The sequence below is a fragment of the Tachyglossus aculeatus genome, chromosome 4 (genome assembly GCF_015852505.1).
Source record: "Tachyglossus aculeatus isolate mTacAcu1 chromosome 4, mTacAcu1.pri, whole genome shotgun sequence".
Classification (NCBI taxonomy): Eukaryota; Metazoa; Chordata; class Mammalia; order Monotremata; family Tachyglossidae; genus Tachyglossus; species Tachyglossus aculeatus.
This window is the reverse complement of record NC_052069.1, coordinates 111,155,260-111,180,668: the sequence shown is the minus strand read 5'-3', so window position 1 is coordinate 111,180,668 and position 25,409 is coordinate 111,155,260. Positions and strand designations below refer to the sequence as shown.

General features: G+C 47.9%; 1 protein-coding gene and 1 long non-coding RNA gene across 2 annotated transcripts in view; both read right to left on the bottom strand.

Annotated features, from left to right (window-relative positions):
- Window positions 1-4,746: 4,746 nt before the first annotated feature.
- On the bottom strand, window positions 4,747-21,220 carry LOC119926816. The gene is made up of 3 exons (XR_005450364.1): window positions 21,201-21,220; window positions 7,512-7,515; window positions 4,747-4,831 (listed from the first exon to the last, which is right to left on the bottom strand). It is a non-coding gene; the product is annotated as an uncharacterized LOC119926816 (long non-coding RNA).
- The window catches only part of FAM163B (family with sequence similarity 163 member B), a 60,538-nt gene continuing 39,953 nt past the window's right edge, over window positions 4,825-25,409 (bottom strand). The window contains exons 3-4 of the mRNA XM_038745220.1: window positions 6,413-6,528; window positions 4,825-5,480 (exon numbers count right to left, since the gene is read on the bottom strand). Of these exons, the coding sequence (XP_038601148.1) occupies window positions 5,094-5,480; window positions 6,413-6,505 (480 nt within the window). The 5' untranslated portion in view covers window positions 6,506-6,528 and the 3' untranslated portion in view covers window positions 4,825-5,093. The remainder of the gene's footprint in view (window positions 5,481-6,412; window positions 6,529-25,409) is intronic.

Genomic DNA, 25,409 nt, shown 5'->3' with positions numbered 1-25,409 from the left:
AAGCACCTACTATGAGCCAAGCCCTGTACTAAGCACTGGAGTAGATACAAGATAATCAGGATGGGCACAGTCCATGTCCCATTTGAGCCTCACAGTCTTAATCCCCATTTTACAGATGAAGTAACTGAGGCACAGGGAAGTTAAGTGACTTGCCCAATGTCACACAGCAAACAAGGGACAGATCTGGGATTAGAACCCAGGACATTCTGACTCCCAGGCGTGTGCTCTAACCACTAAGCCCTGATGCTTCTCACCAGTCCTTTGAGATACTAAGAGGGAGCTGAGGGATGTAAAGGGTGAAAAGTTCAGGATGTTGGATGGTCCATTCTGGCCATGAAGATGGATCTGAGGAGGGCAACCATCCCATGATTCATCCAATCATCACGTTTCCCCTGTAGAAGACAATGCTGGGCTGCATGGACAACAGACTGATTGGGGCGGGGGCACTGGAACCACAGCTGGGTTGTGATTTCCCACTCCATGATCATGGTTTGAGAAACCCATCCCCTGCCCTTCCACAGAAAAGATCCTGTGGGACTGTCCTATGTTTCTAATTGCATCCTTTTCTCCTTCCCCAAAGGCAGAAGCCTCTGGTATACATGTCCAGAATCCAGACACAGTGAAACAGTATAGCCTAGTGGAAAAAGAATGGGTCTGGGGGTCAGAGGACCTGAGTTCTACTCCTGGCTCAGCCACTTGCCTGCTGTGTGACCTTGGTCAAGTCACTTAACTTCTCTGTGCCACAGTTCCCTCATCTTCCTGAAGGCGATTCAATACTTGTCCTTCCTCCTGTTTAGACTGTGAACCCTATATAGGACAGATGCTGTGCCCAACCTGAATACTTTGTACCTACCCCAGCACTTAGTAGAGTGCTTGACACATAGTAAACACTTTACAGATATCGTAATTTTCTTCCTATTATTATTATCTGACTTGGATGATTTTTGTTGGCTAACATAAATAGACATGTGAATTACCTTTAGCAGGGTACTGAGGGTTCGTGGGAGGGGAGGGAGGGAGGGAGGGAGGGAGAACCACTCTTTCAAACTCCCTCATCTAGAGGGAATTTCCTTTCTTAATTATAACCTGCAAGATACATGCTCCTTCCTACTTGCAGTGGCGGTGAATGGGCAGAATTGAGGGAACAATACACCAACTTGAACTGATCTCCCCAAATTCTTCCAAGTCACTAATTGGGACCTTGGACACAGGAGTGGGGACAGAGTGATAAGCCGTGCAACTTCAGGGACTCTTCTGGGGCTCATTTTTTTATGGTATATTAAGCACTTGCTATTTATCGAGCACTTTTCTAAGCCCCGGGGTAATCAGGTTGGACACAGTTTAAGTAGGAAGGAGAGCAGGAGAGCTGAGGCACAGAGAAGTTAAATGAGTTGCCCAAGGTCTCATAGCATTTGGCAGAGCTGAGATTGTAGATTGCTTACATTAGGCCATGCTAATTCATTCTAGGCAGGGAATGTGTCTCCCAGCTCTGTACTGTTTTGCTCTCCCAAGCTCTTAGTACAGTGGTCCGCACATAGTAAACCTTTAATAAATGCTCCTGATTGATTGAGGCCAGGGCTATTCACTCTTTTCCACTTAGGCAATAGCTGACTCTCCTCTATCACAGGGGGCTTTCTGTTGAGCATAATGAACCACTGATGGATGCAGAATGGCAAACCTAACACTTAAAATATCAAGCACACTAACAGAGTACCCCTCAAAGAGCGCTCCTCAAACAGATCACCTCTCATTCTCCCTTAGCAAAGCAAACACTTCCAGGGGTTCTCTAAGGGATTCAGGCCTAGTACAACCTTATGGGCCATGGTATCAGTACTGCCGGGTGAAAAATTCCACACTGGATGGAGACAGGCATGTAGATGCTTGGGAGGCGGAAAAAGCAGCAGCCTGGGAATCAGAGGACCTGGGTTCTAATTCTGCACCCCGCCCCACCCCCGCCACTTGCCTGCTGTGTGATCTTGGGCAAGACATGTAACTTCTCTGGGCCTGAGCTTCCTCATCTGTAAATATGAATCTGAAATCTGGTCTCTACTTAGACTATGAGCCTCATGTGGGATGGAGACTGTGTCTCAACTTATCTTGTATCAACCACTGTGCTTAGTGCCGTGCTCGACCCATAGTAAGCACTCAACAAATCTGACAATTACTATTTATTATTATCATCACTGCCCTCTCTAACCTGGAGGCTTGATCCAGCTCTGCTGTGGAAGCTTCTCTGGCCCTGTGATGACAGCTGCAAATCCACAGATGCACAATTAAACTAGTCAATGCAGTGTTTGGCCTTTCATTTTTAACATCCTCCTCCTCCTCTCTCCTCCTTACCCTTCTCTTGCTTTTCTTCCTCCTCCCTCCTCCCCCTTTTCCTTTCTCCTCCTCCTTTTCCTTCTCTTCCTCCTCCTCATCTTCCTCCTCCTTGTCCATTACACATTTAGGCTACTTGTCAGAAGGCTTTAGAACAAAGTCCAGTCACACTCACTTTCCTCCTTGCCCCAACTGCTCACTTCCCTCAGCCACAGTAAGGAGCACTCAGGGAAGCCAGGCAGAGGAAAGAGCTGGATCTCGGCTGTAATGTCAAAGATAAGTTTTATTTAGTTTTTGCTTTCTCAGTGGGCCCAGCAGTCCTGTACAACAGCTCACCTTTTGACGCTTAGTGAATCTGATGAAACTGCTGCTTATTTCAAAGCTATATATTTATCTACATACTGGAAAAGAACCAAGTAAAGGGGGAAGGGAAGGACATCTACTGGAAATGCCAAAGAACCCCAAGTTCAGTACGAAACAAACTCATTTCAAAATTTCACAAATTAAGAGGTCAGCAGAAGCAGCTGCATTTACACCAAACCACTTAGAAACACCATTCCCAGAAAACACATTTACACCACGGCTGGTTGACCACGCAGCTCAGGAATGAAAGAACTCAGCATATTTCACTTGTTACAAACCATGACCGGAGAAGACGATAAAATCAAGAATGCAGAAGACAGTAATCTGAAAGAAGTACTTATACCGTAAAACATCCCTCATGAATTTAAAAGCCCTCAAGGCCAAGAGGAATTCACCTCACCCCAATGCCTATAGTGTGCTTTAGAAAGCTGCAGCTATGAAGACCGTCCCACCCCGACAAACTCTCCCCTGAGAGGGAGAAGGGGGCTTCAGTGAAGGGATCAGGCTGAGGCTACTACCCGCTCTGGGTTGCCGGCCCCGGCATCTTTTTACAAGAACAATCAGATAGAGCATGCTTTCATCCTGAAAAATGTACAACTGACTTACGACGAAGAAGCCGTTCCCTAAGACAAGGGTATGTGCCAGAACAGAAGCAAAACTAACAGGGATTTCAGATTCAGTCTCCCCCTCCCTTCCTTCCACCTTTCCCTCCCTTCCCTCTCTGCTCTCAGCCCTTCTTGAAAAGACATCTTGGGGAGTACCTACTGAAGATTGCCTTGGCTCTGAAGAAGAATGAGGGCTGTCCTACTGATGGCTGGGGTCCTGGAGGGGTGCTGATGAGTCTTCTTCAGAGTGCTTCAGCCAGCGTTGGAAAGACAGGCCAATTCTTCTCTTGAATCAGGTTAAGGTGGGCCTGCTGAAGGTTAGAATTCCCTTGGGAAAGCTGGTCCATAGTAGTCTTCTGTTGATCGACTCTGGAGAGGAACCATTGGAGATAATCCCAGACCTGGCCATATCTAGATCCTGTCACTGCTGGGGGTAGGACAAGGGGGTAGGAAGAAATCATGCTGGGATGGAAACTTGGGTCTGTGGTGGGGTGAGTTGAAATCTCAGGAGTGTTCTTTCAGAGTAAATATTGTGCAAACCATCAGGGACGGAGCCGGAGGGGAGACCTGCAAATCTGTTCTTTCCTGGGAGAAGCCAAGCTGCCAGGCAGCCATTGGTCAGCGTTCAGGGGAGGGTGACCTTGGGCCTCACCTGGGAAGGGCCATTCTGCACCTCAGACTACAGCTATTTGGCAGTTTTCCAGGACCCGGCCTCCTTGCTGACTCTGATGGGAGTGCTTTTTATCAGGTGATAGCCTTTGGTGACATTTTGGAGGGGAAATACCCCATAAGTCTAGTCCTCACTCATTCTTCTTGATAGAGGCATCCTGCCACCTTCCCCGCAGACAAACTATCACCACAAACCTGTCAGGACTATATCCTATGGGTAGTGTGGCTCAGTGGAAAGAGCTTGGGCTTGGGAGTCAGAGGTCATGGGTTCTAATCCCAGCTCCATCACTTGTCAGCTGTGTGACTTTAGGCAAGTCACAACTTCTCTGGGCCTCAGTTCCCTCATCTGTAAAATGGGGGTAAAGACTGTGAGTCTCACATGGGACAACCTGATTACCTTGTATCCCTCCCCCCACAGTGCTTAGAACAGTGCTTGGCACATAGTAAGTACTTAAATACCATTATTATTATTATTATTATTATTTCCACCCTGCACTCCTCCCTCCCACCCACCCCGGCAGGCCTTGGGTGTGACCCAGCAGTTCCTCCCACAAAATGGGGAATGGGGATGGGGAGATGACAGGAGTGAGGCAGGCCTCAGAGCTGCTGTGGTCAGGGGAGACTCTCTCAGCTACTTGACTGAGCCATACCTGGGCAGAGGGATCAGAGGGGTCAGGGGTTTCTAGCTGCCAAAACCAAACACTCCACCCCTTTGTCCAGTTTGGGCTTAAAGACCACACACGGAGCCTGGATGGAAAGTGACCGACCCAGCATCGGTCTCTTTGGGGGAGTGGCCAAGGCCTAGACAGGCTAAAATAGACTGTCCAATCTCAAACCTGCTCATTTAGAATTGGTCAATCAATCAATCAATCAGTCTAGAGGGCAAATCTAGGATATCTTTCCTCTGTCTGGGGTACCTTGGGAGCGAGGAACCTGTTTTTAGTTTTTGATTTTTTGAGAAGAAACCTTTAAATAGCCACCTGCTTTCTTGATTCCTGGGCCCAGATCCTGACCGAATGCATCTGTTGCTCTGAAACCTCTCTCTGTGTGTGACCCCATTAGATGAAAGCAGTGAAGCTGTCCATAAAGCCCCCAGCAGCCTCCCCAGGACGGGGGAGACAGGGTGGACCCCAAGGCTCAGACATCAGTACTGATGCTCCGGCTGCGGGAGAAGGCCTCGCGCATGGCGGAGAGCCGGTTCGGGTTGAGGGGCTGCAGGTTGTTGAGGTTCATGGGCAGCTCCACATCTTCCTGGCTGATGTTCTTGTAGTTGATGCGCTCTCCACCGTTATGGGCCTCCTCTGGCTCCTGCAGGAAGAAGGAGGGCGGCTCGTAGTGGGAGCAGCTGGGGCAGACCTGGCGGCTCTGGGAGGGCTTTGGGCTGAAGGAGGAGGGGCCGTAGAGAGAGGGCCCATTGGTCAGCACCACGGCTCGGTTGGAGTGGAGCGGAGGCAGGTGGGAGTGCACGGCAAAGTCTGGCTCCTCCTCATCCTCTTCGGACTCGTCCTTCTTGCAGCAGTAATACTAGGAGGGGTAGAGGCAGCAGCTGTAGAAAACCTCACAGAAAGGTCCCGGAAACCTCCCCTGACCTGGTCTCCAGCATCCCAACTCACCCCCACTTAATGGCCTCTCCTTCAAGGACCCTCTCCACAGTACCATTCATTCATTCATTCATTCATTCAATTGTATTTATTATTTTTTATGGCATTTATTAAGCGCTTACTATGTGCAAAGCACGAGCGCTTACTATGTGCAGAACATGGTACTAAGTGTTTGGAAAGTACAATTCAGCAACAGAGACAATCCCTACCCAACAATGGGCTCCCAGTTTAAAAGGAGGGGGAGACAGACAACAAAGCAGGTACAAGTAAACAGGCATCAATAGCATCAATGCAAATAATAGAATTATAAATATATGCATATCATTAATAAAATGAATAGAATAATAAATATGTACATATATGCACAAGTGCTGTGGGACAGGGAGGGGGTAGGGTTGAGGGAGGGTGTTGGGATGATGGGGAGGGGAGGAGGAGCAGAGGAAAAGGGGGGCCTAGTCTGGGCCCAATCAATCAATGGCATTTATTGAGTGCTTACTGTGTGAAGAGCACTGTACTAAGTGCTTGGGAGAGTACAGTACAACAGAACTGGTAATCATGTTCCCCTCCCACCACCCATGACACCCTCGATACACATCATTCTCACCACCAGACCCCCATCACACCCCACAGCATACGTCCAGTTCAGTCTCTCACCAACTCCTCCACTGTGATACTTGCATCCAAGCCTTCAATGCAACCTCTCCACCTCTGTCCACTCTTCCCCAGATTTTCTCCTTAATAGGCCTTCCCCCCCCACCCCACCCAACCCCCCACTCCTCTTCAACTGTCAATCTCCAGGGGAGACTTGGCTGCCTTGGAGAAATAGCCCTAACAACTGCCCAACCCTCACAGTACCTGAAGCCTACAGTAGCAGAGGACTGCGATGATGCAAAGCAAAATAACAGTTGCTAATATTCCACCTGTGATGACCACGGTGCCGGCTGTCATTCGCCCTCTTCTCCATTAACAGCCTGGAAGACACAGAGTATTTAGAAATGTGGAAAATGAGTTGCCATTGGGTAACATTCCGACTCAATTGACTTGTATCTACCCCAGGGTTTAGAATGGCACTTTGACACACAGCAAAGGCTTCACATGTACCATACAACAAAACAAAAGAATAATTCTGCTTCTGACTTCCTCCGGGGCCAGGCACACCCCAAGTGAGTGAGTCGATCCAGAGCAGTTGATGGGGGCTCCAGAGGGAGTGGGAGTGGTCTAATCCATTACTCTTTCTGCTTTCTCATCAGCAGAGAAGGGAAATGGTGGGGAGGGGGATGAGAAAGAAGGAAAAGAAGAGAAGGGAGGGGGATGAGGAGGAGGATGAAAAGGAGGTTGTTGAGGAAGAGGAAGAAGAGGAGGAGAAGAGGAGGAAAAGGAGGAGGAAGGGGAGAAGAGGAGGAAGGGAAGGAAAAGGGGATGGAGGGCTAGTCTGGGGTGGCCAACACTTAGGGGGAGATCATCTGCTCTTTCCATCTCCCTCCCAGAAGGCAGAGGAGCCACCCTGCAGCTCCGTTATGGGGCTGTCATGGCTACTAGAGAGGAGCCACGAATGAGTTCTATAGACCAGCTGAGCTAGGCCCTGAACACCCCTATGATTGAGGCATGCAGGAACGTCGGAAACAATCCCTGGCTCTCCTTCACAGGTGATTTAGCAGGCGGAAGCATACGGATGGGGAGGATCTGTTTAGAAAGCCCTAGCAGCCAAGGTTGGATTTCTTCAATGAGCTCAGTGGGTGGAGAGAGCAGTGCTGGGGCTTTGGCAGGTCACACCAGCCCACCAGGATGCCGGGAAAAATCGAGTGGGCCACCGCCCACATGGGCCTGCCTGGGCTCCATCTGGCTCTGGGTGGCTCCTTAAGTCCTGGAGTTTGGAGCCAAAGTAGGAGCTTCCCAGAGCCAATGAAAAGAGGTGGGTGGAAGCAAGAAGGCTTCTACTTCTCAATATCATCACGCTCCTCTCACCACCCGCAGCTCCTGCTCTTATGCGTTCATAGTGGGATTATGCAGGAGTGTCTTTGCAGCCAGTCTGACCCTGAGGGCTGAGGCTAGCATTCGGTTCAAGACTCGGAACAGCCTGACCCAGAGCTAAAACGTCAGGTCCCATGTCTGCCTCTCAGGGGGTGGCTAGCATTGCTTAAGGCAAGGCTAGTTTCTGGCTAATGGCCCAGACCACTCAGTCTGGTTGGAAGAACACTGGACTGGGAGTCAGGGACTTCTGGGGAAATGAGTCCTAGCCCTGCCTGACTCACTGTGTGACCCTGGGAAAGTCTACTTAACCCATCTGGACTTGAGTCCTCATTGCTGAAATGGGGAGAATAATTTTCCTGCCCATCCCGATTGGTAGAAAGGAACCAATGGGTTTGAAAACTCTTTGGGAGCAGGGAATGTGTCTACCAACTCTGTTATATTGTACTCCGCCAAGCACCCAGTACAGTGGTCTGCACACAGTAAGAACTCATGGAAAGAGCATAGGCCTGGGAGTTAGAGAACCTGGGTTCTAATCCTGGCCCTGCCAATTTCCCTGCCAATTGCTCGATGTGTGGCCTTGGTCAAGTCACTTAACTTCTCTGTATCCCAGTGCTTAGAGTAGCACTTTGACACGTAGTAAGCGCTTAAGAAGTACCATAAAACAAACAACAAATACCACTGAGTGACTGAAAAGCTCACTGACTTTTGGGAAGGGAGTGTCTCTGGGCAGATAAAGGAGAATTCAATTTCAGGCTTTGAAGCATTAGTGGGCTCATTTTCCTAGGAGTTGTTTTCTTCACCCAGTAATAGTAATTGTGATATTTGGTGTGTGCTTACTATGTGCCAAGCACTGTCCTAACAACTGGTGTAGATACAAAATAATCTGGCCAGACATAGTCCCTGTCCCCCATGGGGCACACAGTCTAAGGAAGACCACATATTTTGTCTCCATTTTACACTTCTGCTTCTCCAACAATCTCCAGAGACCTCCTTTAGCCTTCAGAAGTAGAACAAAAACCCACAAGGAGAGAAATAAGGGGCTCCTGTGTTCAATGGGCCTGATGTGCGGTCAGGCCAATTTTGAGCTCTAAGCCCCCAGCAGCTTGGCCTTCTCAATCACGGTCTTAATAATAATAATAATAATTGCATTTATTAAGTGCTTACTATGTGCAAAGCACTGTTCTAAGCGCTGGGGAGGTTACAAGGTGATCAGGTTGTCCCACGGTGGGCTCACAGTCTTAATCCCCATTTTACAGATGAGGTAACTGAGGCCCAGAGAAGTTAAGTGACTTGCCCAAAGTCACACGGCTGACAATTGGCAGAGCCGGGCTTTGAACCCCTGACCTCTGACTCCAAATCCCGTGCTCTTTCCTCTGACCCACGCTGCTTTGCTCTAAGCCATGCTGTCAGAGGAGAGGGCCGGGAGCTAGGTCTGTCTTGGAAGGATGGGCTCTCTGTTATGGTCAGGACTCCAAGAGGCAGCTAATTGATATCTCAATGAATCTTGAGCTCTCCCTGGATTTTCACCAGCACTGGCCTGAAACCCCCAGAGGAAGCCAGGGCCAGACTGCCCTGGAAATGAGCCTTGCCAGAGTCCAGGACACCCCACCTCCCCGTCTTTGGCTCTGAGCTCAGGGATTTCTGCCCCATCTGGGGCAGGATGCAGAAACACTGTCCTAGCCCACTTTTCCTGTCCCACAGCCTCCGGGTTGAGGGTGGGGAGGGACAGAACAGGAAGCAGAGGACGGGGAAGAAACACACCAGCTTTAGAAACCTGGGCAAGCAGTGGTATCCCAGAAGGCAGGCTGTGAGGGCCTCCAACTGGGTACACCGAGCCAGCTGGCAGGGGCTGGGACCCGCTCACTGCACACAAGTGAAAGCAGAGCACAGAGCCCGTACTGTGCTGAGTGGAAGCCAGGAGCGGGGGCCGTGGGACTGAGGTTTGCATTCGGTGTGCTTCGTGCTCCTCTGGTCCAGGGAAGGCAGCAGGATGGCTGCTCTTGAGGGGACTAGAGCAGTCAGGCCTGCTGAGATTTCATTCATTTGATCGCATTTATTGAGTGCTTACTGTGTGCAGAGCACTGTACTAAGCGCTTGGGAAGTACAAGTCTGCAGCACATAGAGACGGTCCCTAACCAACAATGGACTCACAGTCTAGAAGGGGGAGACAGACAACAAAACAAAACATTTAGACAGGTGTCAAAGCTGTCAGAATAAATAGAATTATAGCTATATGCACATCATTAACAAAATGAATATAGTAAATATGTACAAGTAAAATAGAGTAATAAATCTGTACAAATATATACAAGTGCTGTGGGTAGGGGAAGGAGGTAGGGCAGAGTGGGGCATGGGGAGGAGAGGAAAAAGGGGGCTCAGTCTGGGAAGGCCTCCCGGAAGAGGTGAGCTCTCAGTAGGGCTTTGAAAGGAGGAAGAGAGCTAGTTTGGCGGATATGTGGAGGGAGGGCATTCCAGGCCAGGGGAAGGACGTGGCCCGGGGGGTGACAGCGGGACAGGTGAGAATGACGCACAGTGAGGAGGTTAGTGGCAGAGGAGTGGAGGGTGCGGGCTGGGCTGCAGAGGGAGAGAAGGGAGGTGAGGTAGGAGGGGAAGAGGAGATGGACAGCCTTGAAGCCGAGAATGAGGAGTTTTTGCTTGATTCATAGGTTGACAGACAACCACTGGAGATGTTTGAGGAGGGGAGTGACATGCCCAGAGTGTTTCTGTACACAGATAATCTGGGCAGCAGAGTGAAGTATAGAATGAAGCAGGGAGAGACAGGAGGATGGGAGGTCAGAGAGGCGGCTGGTGAAGTAATCCAGTGGGGACAGGGTGAGAGATTGAACCAGCAAGGTAGCGGTTTGGTTGGAGAGGAAAGGGCAGATCTTGGCGATATTTTGGTGGCGAGACTGGCGGGTTTTGGTGATGGATTTGATGTGTGGGGTGAATGAGAGAACAGAGTCAAGGATGACACCAAGGTTGCGGGCTTGTGAGACGGGAAGGATGGTAGTGCCATCTACACTGATGGGAAAGTCAGGGAGAGGACAGGGTTTGGGAGGATAGATAAGGAGCTCAGTCTTGGACATATTGAGTTTTAGATGACAGGCAGACATCAAGATGGAGATGTCCTGAAGGCAGGAGGAGATACAAGCCTGGAGGGAGGGAGAGAGAACAGGGGTGGAGGGCCTCAGCCTGCACCTGCTCCTGAGCTTTGAGTGTAGTGGATGACTAAACCTCCAGTCTGTCCCTAACTATCCTTCCTGGACACAAATGGGACCATGGGGAATTTCACCCAGAAGTAGAGAACATTCTGGTGCTCTAAGAGCCGCCTCCTGAGCAGCCAGGCTACACCTGACCCTTGTAGAACTTTGAATCAATCAATCATGTTTATTGAGTAGTAACTGTGCTGAGCTGTGTTCTAAGTCCTTGAGAGTGTATGATAGACCTTCCAGGAGTCTTCCCGTACTCGCTTACCACTCAGTGACTCTGTTCCTTCATCTAGAGAAAGGTTTGATGGTCCCTTACCCCTGCAAAGCCACTTGAAGGATGAAGTTAGGTAACAGATGGGGGAGCTCCAATTAGGCAAAACTGTGCTTTAAGGGGGCAAGGGACCCAGATCATCTCATCATTTTAAGGCTCCTCATCTTTGTTCCCATTTAATCCGCTTCCTTCTTCCTCTTCCCTAGGAAATCCTCAAAACTCCCTGGCTCTCTGTTTCCTCCTCTGTCCATCCTGCTCTGCCTTCCTCTCAGTTTGGAATAATCTCCACTCGGTCTCCCCCTCTTGGTTCCTTCCCTTTGAAAGTCTCCCTGAGGTATCAGGAGAGCCTTTTCCCACCTCCCATCCCATGGTGGCCCATACTTAAGGGATTGAAAAAAATTTGAAAAAAATGGCAAAATCTAAGAATCTGCCACATCATACATCACTCTCAAGTTCACCAGACCACTTTGCCAAACCATGTTACCAAATCCCTCCCTCTCAGCCCTTCTTCAGTGCCTCCAGGTGGGCATTCCCAATTAAATCCCTCTCCCTTCCCCTCAGCCACCTCACCATTCTTGGGCATGGATCTATTTATTTGTAATTGTTTGATTGAATGACCTGAATTTACTATTTGTTTTTGCTCATGTTCTTCACCAGTGTATATTCATCAATTGTTAGCTTGTCTTCCCCATTTAGTTGTAAGGTTCTTGAAGTCAGGAATAATATCTCAGGTTTCTCTCTGTTCTGCAAGTGCCTCATACAGTGCTCTGTACCCAGTAGGTGCTCAACAAATGCTGTTGATAATACCTGTTATACAAATACCTTCTTTTTAGTAGCAGATACTTTCCTTACTACAACATTTTGCATAACAAAGAGGAAGCACCTGAATTTTTAAGGCCATTCAAATGCACCACCATTAAGCAGCTTGCTTTCTCTCTCTGGTGTGGTTGATGTCACTCCTTTGGGGGACCACTCCAGCTGAACAGGACCAGAAGGCTCCTTCAGTGGACATATTCCCAGCTTGTTTACAGTTGTTTCATGTCCTGGCTGGCTTTACAATGCCTTTCTATCTTGCCCTTCCTCATCTGAGGTCTTGGTTCACTTTGGGGAAGGCCTTCAATATTCCTCATTCCCTAGTTAAAATCTATCTCCAGCCCTAACCAGAGCTCCAGCTTGCCACTGGGATTGCCTCAGTAGCCCTTATGGTCACCCTCATCAACCACTGACCACAAGTGAGGTGTATATTGCTTCTCTCCCATCCTGTGTCCTGCTTTCCTTAACCAGTCCATCAATTAATTGATCGTATTTATTGAGTGCTTACTATGTGCAGAGCACTGTACTAAGCACTTGGGAGGGTGCAATATAATAAAGTCAGTAGACATATTCCCTGTCTGCAGTGAGCTTACAGTCCTCATTTATTGTTCTACTGTTCTTTCCCAAGTGCTTAGTACAGTGCTCTGCACACAGTAAGCACTTAATATGAATGAATTAGCTCCTGGAAGTTTTATCTGTTTCCTTTCTCCCTCTTGTGGTCGGTGTTATGTGTTCTCAGCCATTTCCCCTTGGGATCTGGAGGCAGACTACCAGTGGGTCACCCTGATCTGGGTCACGGTCACTGAGTCCTCCAAATGCAGGCTGTCCTTATTCCAAGAAAGAGACAATAAACTGGTGGTGCATGGGGAAATATTGTCCAACTTTCTGCCCTTGGCAGCCCAAGGTGCTAGTTCTCTGTACAACTCACTGTACCTCTATCTCTTTTATGTCACCCACATCCTAACTCTGGCCAGGAATGCCCTTCCTTTTCATATCCGACAATTCCTCTCCCCCCCATTCAAAGCCTTATTGATGGCACGTCTCCTCCAAGAAGCCTTCCCAGACTGAGCCCTCCTTTTCTCTTCTCCCACTCCATTCTGCACCCCCCGATTTGCTTTCTTTATTTACCCCCATCCAATCCCACAACACTTATGTACATATCTGTAATTTATTTATATTAATGTCTGACTCTCCCTCTAGACTGTAAGCTCTTTTTGGGTAGGAAATGCATCTATTATATTTAATAATAATAATAATAATGGCATTTATTAAGCACTTACTATGTGCCAAGCACCGTTCTAAGCACTGGGTTAGATACAAGGTTATCAGGTTGTCCCACGTGGGGCTTACAATCTTAATCCCCATTTTACAGATGAGGTAACTGAAGCACAGAGAAGTTAAGTGACTTGCCCAAAGTCACACAGCTCACAATTGGCAGAGCTGGGATTTGAACCCATGACCTCTGACTCCAAAGCCCATGCTCTTTCCATTGAGCCATGCTGTTTCTCTTATTTGTGTTGTGATCTTCCAAGAACTTAGTACAGTACCCTGTACACAGTAAGTGTTCAATACAATGGATCGATTGATTGCTCAGCTCCCGTCACTGGCCACAGCTATCTTCTGATTCCTAGCTGTTAGCCAGATGTGGTTTTCAGTGGATTGAGCTTTTCTCGGGTCCTCCCAGAGAGCCTGAGGGAAATGAAATTCAGGCAGCGGTGGCCAAAGTGGAAGCCTGAGCTCCAATCAGTGCTCATTAGTCATTGCCTAGTAAATAGAGCATGGGCCTGGGAATCAGAAGGACATGCAGTGTGACCTTGGGCAAGTCACTTCACTTCTCTATGCTTTAGTTATCTCATCTATAAAATGGGGTTTAAGACTGGGAGTCCCATGTGGGACATGGTTTGTGTTCATCTTAATTAGCTGTGTCTAACCCAGTGCTTAGTATAGTGCCTGACACATAGTAAGTCCTTAATAATAATAATGATGGCATTTGTTAAGTGCTTACTATATGCAAAGCACTATTCTAAGTGCTGGGGGGGATACAAGGTGTTCAGGTTGTCCCAGGTGGGGCACACAGTCTTAATCCCCATTTTACAGATGAGGTCACTGAGGCTCAGAGAAGTGAAGTGACTTGCCCAAGGTCACACAGCAGACACACATGTAGCTGAGCCGGAATTGGAACCCATGACCTCTGACTCCCAAGCCCGTGCTCTTTCCACTGAGACAGGCTGTTTCTCTAACAAATACCTTAACAAATACCATAAAAAAAATCAATCTGTGGTATTTTTTGGCACTTATTTTGCGCAGAGCACTTCTAAGTTCTTGGGAGAGTACAATATATCAGTGTAGGTAGAAATGTTCCCTGCCCACAAAGAGCTTACAGTCTAGAGGGGGAGACAGATACGAACGGATGCACATGTATCCATTAGCTCAGCTTAGAATGTGGCTCCTGTAGTAAGTATCAGGATCAATTTCAGCCCCTTGCTCCCATCCTCCTTCCTTCCCCTTCAAATCTGACAGATCACCTCTCTCTTCATCTTCAAAACCCTACTAAAATCACACATCCTCCAAAAGGCCTTCCCTGGTTAAACCCTCATCTCACCATTTGCCTTCACACTTGGATCTGTACCCCTAAAGCAGCGTGGCTCAGTGGAAAGAGCCGGGCTTTGGAGTCAGAGGTCATGGGTTCAAATCCCGGCTCCACCACGTCAGCTCCCAGCACTTAGAACAGTGCTTTTCACATATTAATCACTTAATAAATGCTGTTATTATTATTATTAAAGCATTTGAGCTTCACCCCCCACACTGCCCTACAGCATTTTTGTACATATCCATTCCTTCTGTTTGCAATTTATTCGAATGTCTGTCTCACCCTCTAGACCGTAAGCTCCTTGTGGGCACTGATCATTTCAACTCTATTGTACTGAACTCTCCAAAGTGCCTAATACAGAGCTCGGCCCACAGTAAATGCTCAATCAATCAATAGTATTTATTGCCACTGATTGATCGATAACATATGCAAGGACAGTTGAGAGGAAAATGGAACTTACCCAACCCTGTGGTTTTCCTGCTCTCTAAAAATATCAGCCATCCAAAAAGAAAAGAGAGAAAGTAATATTTTTCTAGTTCAGAAAAAGTCTAGCCAAGTTGATCCCTCCAACCAGTTGCTGTCTGGGAGCCCCAGTTCTTATCTTGAGAAACCCAGGGAACAAAGCCCAGGGTGACAGCAGCAATCAGCTGAAGCTCAGGGCCCAGTCAGGGGTCCAGGTAGGACATGTCCTGGAACTATCAGAGGGAAATCAGTTCTGTTCCTCAAAATCCAATGGTAATCTTCATGCATTCGTTCCCTTTCCCTATCTTCCACTCTCTCTGACTCCTCCCCAACCTTCTAATTCCCCATTCTTCTCCTCTCTTTTCCTCTCCCTCTCCATTTTCTTTTCCCTCTCTTTCTCTCATTTCAGTGGGGTTCATTCATTCATTCAATCATATTTATTGAGCACTTACTGTGTGCAGAGCACTGTACTAAGTGCTTGGGAAGTACCAGTTGATAACATACAGAGACGGTCCCTACCCAACAATGGGCTCACAGTCTAGAAGCGGGAGACAGACAACAAAACAAAACATGTGGACAGGTGTCAAGTCACCAGAATAAATAAAAATAAAGCTAGATACACATCATTAACAAAATAAATAGAATAATAAATAGGTACAAGGGGTTCTAAAGGATCTCCTGCACAGGCCAATATTATTTAGGGTCAATCCAAACCGAGCTGAAATCCATGCCCTCTGAACTATGGACAGCTTAAATACTGTCATCTCATCCCTCCTCCCCAGCCCCTCTTTAGGAATGCTCACTTGTAAGTTGGGGGCTGACTCCATCATGGCCCTAGGGCTCAGACCAGCGTTTTCCCTCTTTCATTGTCTTCCCAAATCCCAATTATGGGTCTCCTTCTGCACATGGTTCCCAGTCTGGAGGGAGTCATGGACAGCATCCCAGATTCAATCCAGAGCATCTGAAAGGAGCCAACGTGGCTCAGAAAGGGGTGGTGGGCTTCTCTCCTCCCCCTCCTGCAAGCTCTGGGCCCAGGCCCTCTGGCAACTTCCTGCCGCTCCCAGAGAGAAGAGGAAGAGCTTCAAGGTCCTGAAGAAAGGATGAATGAAGAATCCAGATCAGCCAGCACCCACCTCACCAGGTCACCAGGCTACTGGAAGGAAGGGTCCCCAAACAATTATAACAATAATAATGATATTTAAGCGCTTACTATGTACCAAGCACTGTTCTAAGCACTGGGGTAGACACAAGGTAATCAGGTTGCCCCATGTGGGGCTCACAGTCTTAATCCCCATTTTACAGTTGAAGTAACTGAGGCACAGAAATGTTAAGTGACTTGCCCAAAGTCACAAAGCTAACAAGCGGCGGAGTCGGGATTAGAATCTAAGGTCTCTGACTCCCAAGCCCACACTCTTTCCACTAAGCCACGCTGCTTTTCTTCTTCATGCAGATGCTTGCCTATGTACTGGCAATCAGGCCTATCTAGAAAGCAATAAGGAGACCTGTCTTCCTGGGACCTACAGGATGATGGGGCTTTATATAGGTCATGATGAGCAGGGAATGTATCTGTTAATCCTGCTGTATTGTACTCTTCCAAGCGCATAGTATAGTGCTCTGCACAAAGTGATAAGTAAATATGATTGGATATGATGGATGATATAAATATGATGGATGACTCAAGGAGACAAGGATGGATGAACTTTCCAACTGGCTTACCATCTGACTATCAGTGGCTCTTCTAGTGGCTCTCCAACTCCAGCTGCTCCATGGCCCCACAAAGAGATTCCAGGGGAGGGACATTGGTCTTCCCAACAGGTCAGGCAGAACCCCATGTGCAGGGAGAGTGAGTGCTCTTCTTGGCAGGGTCATGCAGAGCTGGGCATTCATTCATCTATTCAATTGTATTTATTGAGCACTTACTGTGTGCAAAGCACTGTACTAAACTCTTGGGAGAGTACAAAACAACAATGTGGCCAGCAGGAGAACCCAAGGATGGTGGAAGGGGAAAATTTTCCTAATTTGAACTTTTCATGAATTTGGCCATCCTCCACCTGTAGTCGGAATTCACGGGGTTTCAACTGTAGCAGGAATGGAAGCTCCTAGACGAAGGCAGGGTGATTCCCATATGCCCTGTCTTGGCATTCTCCTTCCCAGGTCTTTTCCTCATTGGTCTGGCTGCAGGGGAAAAGGCTTGAAGGCCCAGGGCTTTGGGGGTCAACTGAGATGCACACGCCCACACACATGCACTTCCCCATGCAGGACCCCAAAGCCCCCACAATACCCCTTCTTGGAGGCTTTACCCTACCTCTGGCTTCAGCCTTTTAAAAGAAACATGTTCGTTTTATTAAAAGCCTCTTTCCCTACCTGGAAGCTTTAAAGTCTCCAGTGAGCCAAAAAGCCTAGCATGTGGAGGCTGTGAGCAGAACAGTTCCTGTCTAGACCGCCTTTACATTTGTTCCTAATTTCATGCTCCACAGGCTCCCAGATTCATATATTTGGTAATAAATACACGTGGAAGGGCTTTGCAGCAAGACTGTGGTCTTGGAGAAATTATCCAGAAACTTGGAAGTGGAGGGGACTGGGAGGCAGGGTGGAGGTCTCACACACACACAAAAACACATACACACACACGCTTTTACATAAATACACACACACACACAATGCAACCCTGTGTAACTACCTCTACACCCTTCTGTGTCCCCTTCTGCCCCTTAGCCTGTGTAGGACTCTTGAAGACCCGAAGCTCCTATGGTGACTGAAGGCTATTTAGATGGACCCTCTGGTCTCTCTGCCCCTCTCCTGCTCCCATTCTGCATATTCACTTTCTGGACCCCTCTGACCTCACTTGGGAGGAAACTGGCCGTGGATTCAATGCCTGGGGCCAGAGCTTCTTTCACCACTGGGTAAACCACTGTGTACTATGAACTCCACACTTAACTTCTCTGTGCTTAAGTGATCTCATCTGTAAAATGGGGACTAATACTGAGAGCCTCAGATGGGATCCAGTGCTTAGAACAGTGGCCAGCACTTAGAACAGTGCTTTGCACATAGTAAGTGCTTAACAAATGCCATCATTATTATTATTATTATATAGACTGTGTCCAATTTAATTAGGTTGCATCTACCTACCCCAGTGCTTAGTACAGTGCCTGGCATGTAGTCAGCACTTAATGAATACCATAAAAATAGCCAAACAACAATAAAAAACCCCCAGGAGGTGGGTTAACTGTTTAGTGCTCTGCACAAAGTAAGTGCTCAATAAAAACCAATGATGGAACACAGGGAGCCAGCCAGCAGGTGCTGGGTGGAGTGGAAGGGCAGAGTCCTGAGGGGTGAGTTGGTTTGGCAACAGAGCCCCCAGGAGAAATGCAAGAAGCTGGCTAGCCACTCCAAGCCCTGCATGGTCTCTTCTGGTCCCTAATGCCTACCTGCCTTCCCTTCTCCCACCCCCGCCACCCTACTCTCCCTCCTTTCCCTGCTCTCCATTTAATTTTTTTTTAATCTGGAAAAGCATCTTTTCAACCATTTATGGTCCAAAGCCTTCTTGACTCTGTGAGGGAAGGCAGTCCCTGTTCAGATTTGGCTGAAATAAATCATGCTTTACGTGCCAACAGTCAGGTTGTGTTACCCAGATGTTTCCCTGGGTTCCAGTGAGATGGGTTATGTTCGTTACTCTCACTCTACCAACTCAGGAACCCTAAAGAGCAACCGAGTCCCATCAGCCCTAGGGCTGGATAGAAGTGAGTGTTAATTTAATATGGACTGTCAATTTATTTATTTTTATTTTATTTGTTAAGCACTTACTGCTGGCCAGGCATTGTACTAAGCACTGGGGTAGATATAAGCTGATCAGGTTGGACACAGTCCGTCTCCCACGTGAGGCTCACAGTCTTAGTCCCTGTTTTTCAGATTTGGTAACTGAGGCACAGAGACGTTAAGTGACTTGCCCAAGATCACAGAGCAGACAAGTGGTGGAACCAGAATTAGCACTCTGACTCCCAGGACTATGCTCTTTCCACCAGGCAATTCTGCTTCCTTATGAGGGAATATCCCCATTTTACAATGATTAGAAGTTGCATGGAGAAAATAGTGTCAAGAAATCCCTTCCCTTCCTTCCTCTTTTTCTCCAAGCTCAATAATTAGAGTGTCAATGAATATATATGCCCAAATATACTTTGTCTGATTGTGACTCCTACCTCTGAAAGGGATGGTCTCCGGTGAGGAAGCCACTGGTTCTACAGTACCTTGATGTCAGGAGTTACTGGAAACTGACCTTGCCCTCTCTTTCTCTCCCTCCCTCTGTTGCTCCCTGGCCTGCCCTGATCCCGGGGTGCCTTTCCTTATGCCCTCACTAGGCCATCTCTGAGAGGAGAGGGATGCAATTTAGAGCAATGAGCTGTGGGAGCGAAGCCTCCTGCTTGTCTCTGCAAGGGAGTTCTCTTCCCTCCAGGCTGCCTACAGAGCCAGGAAGCGATACGGAGAATTGAGGCTTTTTTCGCTGGCCCCTGGCTGCGATTCTAAAGTTGAGAGTGTTCCCCTAAAATCAAATATTGCAACCTGCATAATGACCACACACACATACACCACTCACACATGGTGATAACCCTCCTCAACCCTCAGCAGTAAAACCTACATTTCATTTTAAGTGTGGTGAGAAGGGGCAAGGGGGGATTTTCAAGGAGAAGCAGGGGGGTTTGAAGAGCTGAAGGGTGAGAAAGCCTGGAATTGGGGCCTTTTCATTCCTACTCAGAAACTCAGCGTTGGAAGCTCTCAGGTTTGTCAGAGAGCTGGGATGAGCAATGAGCAGTGCTGGGAGTCCCACCCAAGAGGATATGGGGGGAAACTGTGACTTTACCCCCATAGCTAGAAATGCAGGGGGCAAGGACCTCATCATCCCCAGTGTTGGCACTGGTGTCCACAGTTCCATAGAGAAGCAGCGTGGCTCAGTGGAAAGAGCACGGACTTTGGAGTCAGAGGTCATGGGTTCAAACCCCAGCTCCACCAATTGTCAGCTGTGTGACTTTGGGCAAGTCACTTAACTTCTCTGGGCCTCAGTTACCTCATCTGTAAAAAGGAGATTAAGACTGTGAGCCCCCCCCAGGACAACCCGATCACTTTGTAACCTCCCCAGTGCTTAGAACAGTGCTTTGCACATAGTAAGCACTTAATAAATGCCATATTATTATTATTACTATCAAAGTCTGCATCTGCCCTGGGAGGGAACCCAGGGATGCTGCCCACCCAGGCTACATTTTGGGCCTCCTTAGACCAGAGGGAGACCTCAGCCTCTTGAGAGTGACCAGCATGCCATAGGTTGATTATCTCGTTGTGTGCAGTCCTGAGAAGAGGTCTGGTGGGGGTCAATATGGAACCAGCAATCATAAGGAGGGAAGAGGCGGGGCTCTGACCTGAAGTGGTGCAGAATAATAATGATAATAATAATAATAATAATAATAATAATAATAACTGGGGTATTTGTTAAGAGTTTACTTTGTGCCAAGCACTCCAAGCGCTGGGGTAGATACAAGATAATCAGGTTGGACACAGTCCTTGTCCCAGTCTTAATCTCCATTTTATAGATGAGGGACAGGGCACAGAGAAATGAAATGACTTGCCCAAGGTCACACAACAGACATGTGGTTGATCTGGAATTAGAACTCACATCCTCTGACTCCCAAGTCCATGCTCTCTTCACTAGGCCATACTGCTTCCCAACCAAACCAAACAGAGGGCACCTGCCAGACTGTGGGCGGCCAGAGGAGGACTGCCAGGGCAGGGGTGGTGATCATTCACAGAGCTGGATCTCCAAATCATCCATTCTGGGACCGGTCCAAGCCTGCATGCCTATTGAATCCCTCCCCCTGCTTCCAGACAAGCCCAGGCAGAAGGCAGGCCTTCCCAGGGGTGCTGTGAGGAAGAGGAAGTGTCCTGGGGGAAGAGTTTTGCTAAATTGAAAAGCAAATATAGATTGAGGGAAGCTGCCCAAGTTTCACCGACTGCTGTGCTGGATGGGAACAGTCTGCTGCCTGCAGATTCCCGAGGAGGGGCAGGCGCCCTCCTGGCTTTGTGCTGACTCTCTGCAACTCTCAACCTGAGAAGCCCAAAGGAAGTGGACAGCCCAATGCTGGGGCAGACAGGGTGGCAAAGCTCATAAGCCAATGGCAACTGGGGAAGTCCATGCATGCCTCTCTGATTCCATGAACAGCTACCCTGAAAACTCAGCCAGGGAAATGGAAAGTCAACCTTTCCCGAGTGCCCTGTGATGCTCTTTCATGACTCGTGAGGCTGATTCATTCAACCATTCAGTTGTATTTATTGAGCGCTTACTGTGTGCAGAGTACTGTACTGAGCTCTTGGGAGAGTATAATATAACAATAAACAGATACGTTCCCTGCTCACAGTGAGCTTGGGTAGGAAGGACACAGACATAGCGCTGCTTGTGGGCCAGCCTGAAGCAGCTTGGAAGGTAAGAAGGCAACCTCCCCGAATGTAACCCTGCTGACATTTAGGGGTGGATCTCCTTCATCCTAATTCTGAGCTCCCACTGGGCAGCCTCAATACTCCCATCAGAGAGAATGGGACTCCCAGAAGTCAGAGGCCTGGTTGAGGGTATCCTCACCCTTTTGTTCATTCATTCATTTATTGAGCAGTTGCAGTGTGCAGAGCACTGTGCTAGGCGCTTGGGAGAGGACCACAGAACAATAACCAGGCAATTTCCCTGCCCACAACAAGCTGACAGTCTAGAGGGGTAGTCAGATGTGAATAGATGTAATAAATTACAGATATGGACATAAGCGCTGTCTCTACCCTAACACCAAATTGGCTCCTGCTGTGACACAGTAAGAACATTACTGTTAATTCTGTCATATCATCGAGGTATAGAAGTATTTAGTCAAATGATATTTTTATTTTTGCTTGGAAAATTTGGTTTTGAACCTCTAGACTGCGAGCTACTTGTGGGCAGGGTATGAGTCTGTCTGGTATTATATTGTACTCTCCCAAGTGCTCGGTGCAGTGCGTTGCATGCAGTAAGTGCTCAATAAATACGATTGAATGAATGACACATGGGAGATCCTGTCACCCCCCCCCCCCCCCAATATCGGGTCGGAAGGGCAAGCCCTGCCCCTTTCAAAGTTCCACACATCACATGTGTCACAGAATGATGCCACTCGCAGTTTCCAGTGGGAGAGGATTTCTCTGCAGTTGCGTAAGAGAAACAGCATGGCTCAGTGGAGAGAGCCCGGGCTTGGGAGTCAGAGGTCGTGGGTTTTAATCCCAGTTCTGCCACTTGTCAGCTGTGTGACTTAGGGCAAGTCACTTGACTTCTCTGTGCCTCAGTTACCACATATGAAAAGTGGGGATTTGGACTGTGAGCCCCATGTGGGATAATCTGATTACACTGTATCAACCCCAGTGCTTAGAACAGTGTTTTGCACATAGTAAGCACTTAACAAATACCATTATTATTATTATAGAAACCAGATCTTTGGGGTTATCTAGTCCATCCTCCTGCCTCCAAGCCACCTTTACCTTTCTATTCTAAACACTTCTCTGCTGTCACTGCAGATGTGCATGTGAATAATTCATTATTTGTCTCCCCCTCTAGACTGTAAGCTTATTGTGGGCAGGGAATATGTCTGTTTATTGTTATATTTTCTCCCAAGCGCCTAGTGCAGTGCTTTGCACATAGTAAGCACTCATTATGATTGAGTCTAGTCTTCTAGACTGTGAGCCCATTGTTGGGTAGGGACCATCTCTATATGTTGCCGATTTGTACTTTCCAAGAGCTTAGTATAGTGCTCTGCACACAGTAGGCGCTCAATAAATACGACTGAATGAATGAATGATTGAAAGATGTTTGTCCAGTCCTATTCCTACACCCTTTGAAAATCAGAATGAGTTTAAAACCAACAAACAACTCTCCAATCGGTCCTCATCCCCTTAAGTGGAGTGGTTGGCAATTCTGCCTTAGTCGTTGTGATGGTTTTCTCTGATGTCTAGGGACAGCTCCACCAGTATCCAAGGTCCCAAAATTGGGTTCAGACTCTCCCTCTGCTGGCCATTTCTCCCGGCAACAAACAGCCTACTCCAGCTGTGACCCCTTTTCCACTCCAATTTCACTTGTGTACATGACAAGCGTGAAAATAATAATGAATATTATTATTATTACTACTACTATTAATAACAACTGTGGTATTTGTTACGTGTTTACTATGTGTTGAGCACATACTAAGCTTCAGGGAAGATACTAGATCATCAGGGGCCACAGTCTAAGAGGAAGAACAGGTACTGAATGTCAATTTTGCAGATAAGGAAACACATAGAAGTGATTTGCCAAAAAAATCACACAGTAGGTGCACACTGGAGCCAGAATTAGAACCCAGGTCCTCTGACTCCCAAGCACGTATTATTTTTCACTAGATCAGCCTGCTTCCCTACAAACCACAAGTTACTGCAGCTTGCTAATCTTCTAGGCTGCCTTCTGGGCTTGTTTACCACCCCCTTCATGGAGCCATCTCACTTACCATGTCTCTGTAGCCACCAGGACAATGGCTTAATTCCAGAAAATCTCCGAAGGATTCTTACAGGTCTCTCACCATGTAGGGACATCAATAACATGCTTTCTTGCCTCTCCTGGGTTCAGAGCTGAGTGATGTGAAAGACCATTTTCCCTAACCAAAAAGCCCATTCCAATGGCACAGACCTTTTTGAATGCTGCTTGTAGACAGGGAACTGTCGGGGACTTGACAATGGGTATTTAGTTTAGTTATCTCTGGGGGTTGATGGAATAATGTATTTCTAATCTAGAGTCTCCTTCTGCTGGACAGGATAGAAGAGCAGTGCCCCAAGCAGCCTTGAAAATCTTTTCTAAATTCACTGGGATGGAAAAATTCTACCCAGCTGAGAAATGGGTTTCATGTCTCCTCCCCCTTCACACAATGATCGCCACCACCTGTTCCAAATTCTCCTGCCGTATTCAGCACTTGGGGAAGCATAGTGTTGTCTAATGGATAGAGCAAGGGCCTGGGACTCAGAGGACCTGTGTTCTAATCCTGGCTTCTCCACTTCTCTGCTGTGACCTTGGGCAAATCACTTCACTTCTCTGAGCTTCAGTTACCTCATCTGTAAAAATGAGGATAAAGACTGTGAGCCCCATGTAGGACATGGGCTGTGTCCAACCTGATTAGCTTGTATTTATCTCAGTTCAGTGCCTGGCACCTAGTAAGCGCTTAACAAATACCATAAAATGTGCAATACAATAAAGTTGGTAGACATAATCCCTGCCCACAAGGAGCTTCCAGTATGTAGGGAGAGATAAGCATTACAATCAATAGTAGGAGAAATGGTAGAATACAATGATATATACATAAGTGCTGTGGGGCTGAGATCAAATGTGCATTTCCTCAGTGGCCTCTGCCATTTCGGCTAGAGGTTCTCACATTTGGAACCAGTTGGAGGGCAACAAGAAAGAAACTTTGGGGTATCAGAATGGGCCCTGAAGCTCCTGCAGCAGAAACAGCAAACATCGACTGACCACCACTTGCCTGCTGGGTGACCTTGGGCAAGTCACGTCATTTCTCTGTGCCTCAGTTTCCTCCTATGTAAAATGGGGATTCAATACCTGTTCTTCCTCCCAGTTTTTTAATGGCATTTATTAAGTGCTTACTATGTGCAAAGCACTGTTCTAAGCACTGAGACTGTGAGCTCCATGTGGGACAGAGACTTAATTGCCTTGTGCCTACCCCAAACACAGTGTTTGTAATGCAGTAAGCACTTAACAAATATCACGTGTCAATATCATTATTATAATTAAGCTGGGATCTCTGGGTAGACTTCTGCCCCCCACCAGTTGACCTGCTGGGGACAGGGTCAGAAGGGTCAGTTGAGAGAAGGCCATTTCTTCCTCCTTCAAATAAAGGAATTTCCCCAGAAGTCCAGATGGTGATGACAGAAGTGGGGAGAAAAAAAGCTTTACTTACTGAATGTTTCTTGTACTATTGGATCACTCCTCCTGAGGGTCCTGGGATGTCCAGTTATGGGGTAGTGGGAGCCCTGCCCATCCTGACTGTGGATAATGAAAGCCTTTTCCCAGACCCGGATGCTTCTGTCTCTCTGTTTATGTCTTAATCACTGTGTTTTGCTTCAGGCTTTTTGTCTGGGCCCGGGGTTATTTTTAGGCACCAGTTACGCAGGTGCAGCACCCCAGTCCTGCGCAGAGGCGGCTGAGGAGCCAGAAAGATGCCTGTTGTGGGGGAGGCAGGCTGGAGCCAGGCGACTAAGCAGGGAAGGGGTGGAAGAACTGCCCACAAGCCGGACGGTGTGGCGAGGAGGGCATGGGTAGAGAGGGGGAGGCAGGAGAACCCAAGCATATGAAACCAAGGGGGTTCTGTTCTGTTGTTGCTGCTGCTAACTAGGATAAGAGAATCAACTCACAGTGGGGATGGGATTTGGATTTGGATGGATGGTTATTTAGGTTCCAACTTCACTGCTGCAAAGGAGATGCTCACTGCCAGGTTTAGGCTGGCCCCCGGGCAT